Source organism: Mastomys coucha, unplaced genomic scaffold (genome assembly GCF_008632895.1).
Source record: "Mastomys coucha isolate ucsf_1 unplaced genomic scaffold, UCSF_Mcou_1 pScaffold22, whole genome shotgun sequence".
In the NCBI taxonomy this organism is placed as follows: Eukaryota; Metazoa; Chordata; class Mammalia; order Rodentia; family Muridae; genus Mastomys; species Mastomys coucha.
Window position 1 is genome coordinate 137,127,319 of NW_022196905.1, and position 2,945 is coordinate 137,130,263.

A 2,945-nucleotide genomic window follows, 5' to 3' on the forward strand; every position below is an offset into this window, starting at 1 on the left:
CCTGGCTTACAAAGAGAAACCCTGTCTCGATTCTAAAAAGGAAACCTTGGTGAAGGGGCTGGAGGATGCAGCTCAGCGGCAGAGCCTTGGCTAGCACAGGGCTCCATCCTAGGGACCCTCCAATAAAGAGGTAACTACAGCATACAAGACACCTGGAACCCCAGAGGACCCCCCAGAGAAACCCCCAGGAAATCATTCTGCCACCTCCTCCCTGCCTAACAACAGTCCCACCCCTTCTTGCCCCCTTACCTTTCTGGGTATCGAAGATGCTGGGCTGACCCAGCTGGCTGAGGAGTGGGCTCCCACTGTTGGGGGGCTCCAGGTGGTTCAGGTGGAGGTAGGATTGATACAGCCCACTGGGCAGGTGGGAAAAGCCTAAGGAGAAAAGACAGAGAGGTCTACACTACTTATGCTTACCCACAAACGTCCCTCCAGCATTGGCTTCTCCTTGGAAAAAGCCACGGAGACTTGTACCAAGTCAGTCCCCTGGTACAAGAAGCTGATTGGTTAATACCAGTTCTCATGGCAACAACTGTCCCCCCTAAACCCCTGCCACTTCAAGCCTTCCATGAGGCCCAGGAAACCCACAAGGGCTTGGATACAAGTTCAAACACTCTAGGATCAAAGTCAGAATGGACCTAACCAAGAGGGGACTCCAAGGCCATTATTCTCATTTAAAGCAACCCTGAGAAGACCACACACTCCTGTCCTCTCACTTTACAGATTAAAAACAAAGCAAAAAAACAAAAAAAAACAAAAAAACAAAAAACAAACAAACAAAAAAAAACCCCAAACAAACAAAAAGAAAAAAAACCCCAAACAAACAAAAAGAAAAACAGAGTCAGAGTAGACCACTGTCTATAAGATCAAAGTACAGCTAAACCTGGCTTTGAACTGAAGTCACCAGATCCCACAGCTTAGACGCAACCTCGGTAGACAGAGTGTGGACTCGGGATGCACAGTTTTCATGGGTCTGCTCTCTGCTGTGCCTCAGAACTGCCTTCTCTGAACACTGAAGTCAGCACCTTTAGCTGCCCAGTCTTTCAAGGAGGACTTCTTAAGTTCCTTAAAATGGCTCTTACAGTGAGGTCCAAAGGGAGAGAGTGGTGTCACTTCAAAAGGGGTGTGGCCACAGGTGACGGAGGAACCTGGACAACTAGGGACAAGCAGGGAATAAAAACAGGGCACAAGGGGCCAGGCAGAGCCAGGGATTGGGGTCCTACTGGAGAACGAGGGACACACTACCCCTGGCCCTAGTCTGAGGTCTGTCTGGGGTCAGGGATATAAGGCTTGTCCCTGGCCCTGAGGACTGATGTCCTTTTCTCCACCATCACCTGATACATACAGACCACCAGACAGAGCTACAGATGGCTCAGGATGCTGGCCTGACGTGCACGAACTCTTGAATTTGAGTCCTCGTGACCCCAAATAGACACTACACAGTCTCTGGTGGTACAGACCAGCAATGCTGACTACCGAGAGACTAAGGTCAGGCAGTTCAAGGCTAGTCTGGGCAACTGAGTGAGAACCTGCCACAAAATAAAAACTAAGGTCAGGTGTGGTGGTACGTGCCTTCAATCTGAGCACTAAGAAGGCAGAGGCAGGTGAATCCCTATGAGTTTAAGGCCAGCCTGGGCTACACAGTAAGCCTTCATCTCAAAACAAAGAAATAAATGGAGGCTGTCAAGAATGGTGGCTTCACACATATAATCATATAATTCTAATTCTTGAGAAGCAGAGGCAAGAGGATTGCTGCAAATTCAGGGCCATTCTGGTCAACACAGTGAGTTCCAGGTCAGCCAGAACTACTTCGCAAGAATATCTTGAAAAAAACAGAACAAGACAAAAGAATCCACTATGCAAGTCACAGAACAAAAGAGATGCCCAGTCCACAGCGCCACAGTTAAACACCAAACCAATGCTCAGCTGCAGGCGGCAGGTCCGGCATGCGTAAGATGGGCACCCCAGCCCCAGCCCCAGTTCCAGCCCCAGGTGCTGCAGAAGATGGAGGGGCCCTGAGAACACAGCCCCAGGACCAGGCCTTGTCTGTGGTGTATGTCTGCTGTGGGGAAGAGCTGAGGAATGAGCCGATGACACGGTAGAGGTAGCCTGTGCTCTTCCAGGCCCCTGCTCAAGGCTCACCGGCTCAGCTCAGTGGGAGGAGCTGAGGCAGAGCACCAGCCCACAATAGCAGCCATCATCCCAGACCATGGTAGACACCCAGCAGAGGCAACACAGCCTTCACGCAAGGAATTTATGTTCATCCCTAGATTCACATTCCGTCCTGAGAGGCCCCCCCAAAAAATGGCTTTGGTGACTTTTTCTGTACAGGAAAGACCACTCTGTTATGCCTGACAGGGACACCTCTAGCTATAGCTGGGCAAAATATGGCAGCTCACAACCCCAGTGCTGGTGGGCATTCATTCTGCCTCCAACCCTAGTGGGTAGGGAATGGCCCAGACAGTCAAAAGCAGGCAATAGGAGCCTCCCAAAGCTACAATGTCCTGGGTTCTAGGTGAGCCCAGAAGGTCCACAAGATGTAAGAGGACCTTAATCTCACAAACCAACACCCTAAATCTACCAGAGACAGATGTGGAAGAGGAGGGGGCCTTAGGTTCATTCAATTCTCAGTACTGCCAAAAAAATAAAAAATAAAAAAAGGTAAGTCCAGAGTGCAAAGTCCCGAGATTCCCCACAATAGTGTGTGTGTGTGTGTGTGTGTATGTGTGTGTGTGTGTGTGTGTGTGTATAGGTGGGAGTAAGTGTGTGGGAAGGTGTTCCACTGAATATACACCAGTCCCTGCCCTCAAAGCACACGCCACATGATCAGGGGACAACCACACAGGTAAAGCTTTTGTCTTCAGCCATGTATCTGTGGGAACAGGACTGAGCAGCAGAGGAGGAGGAGCCAGTGGGCTGGGGGTGCGGGGGGGGGGGGGGGGGGG

General features: G+C 50.6%; 1 protein-coding gene across 12 annotated transcripts in view; it reads right to left on the bottom strand.

Moving 5' to 3' along the window:
- Tnrc18 (trinucleotide repeat containing 18) overlaps positions 1-2,945 on the bottom strand; it is a 101,493-nt gene that overhangs the window by 70,697 nt on the left and 27,851 nt on the right. For all 12 annotated transcript variants that reach the window (XM_031338583.1, XM_031338589.1, XM_031338584.1 and 9 more), the window contains one exon: positions 250-375. In XM_031338583.1, coding sequence (XP_031194443.1) covers positions 250-375 — 126 coding nt within the window. The remainder of the gene's footprint in view (positions 1-249; positions 376-2,945) is intronic.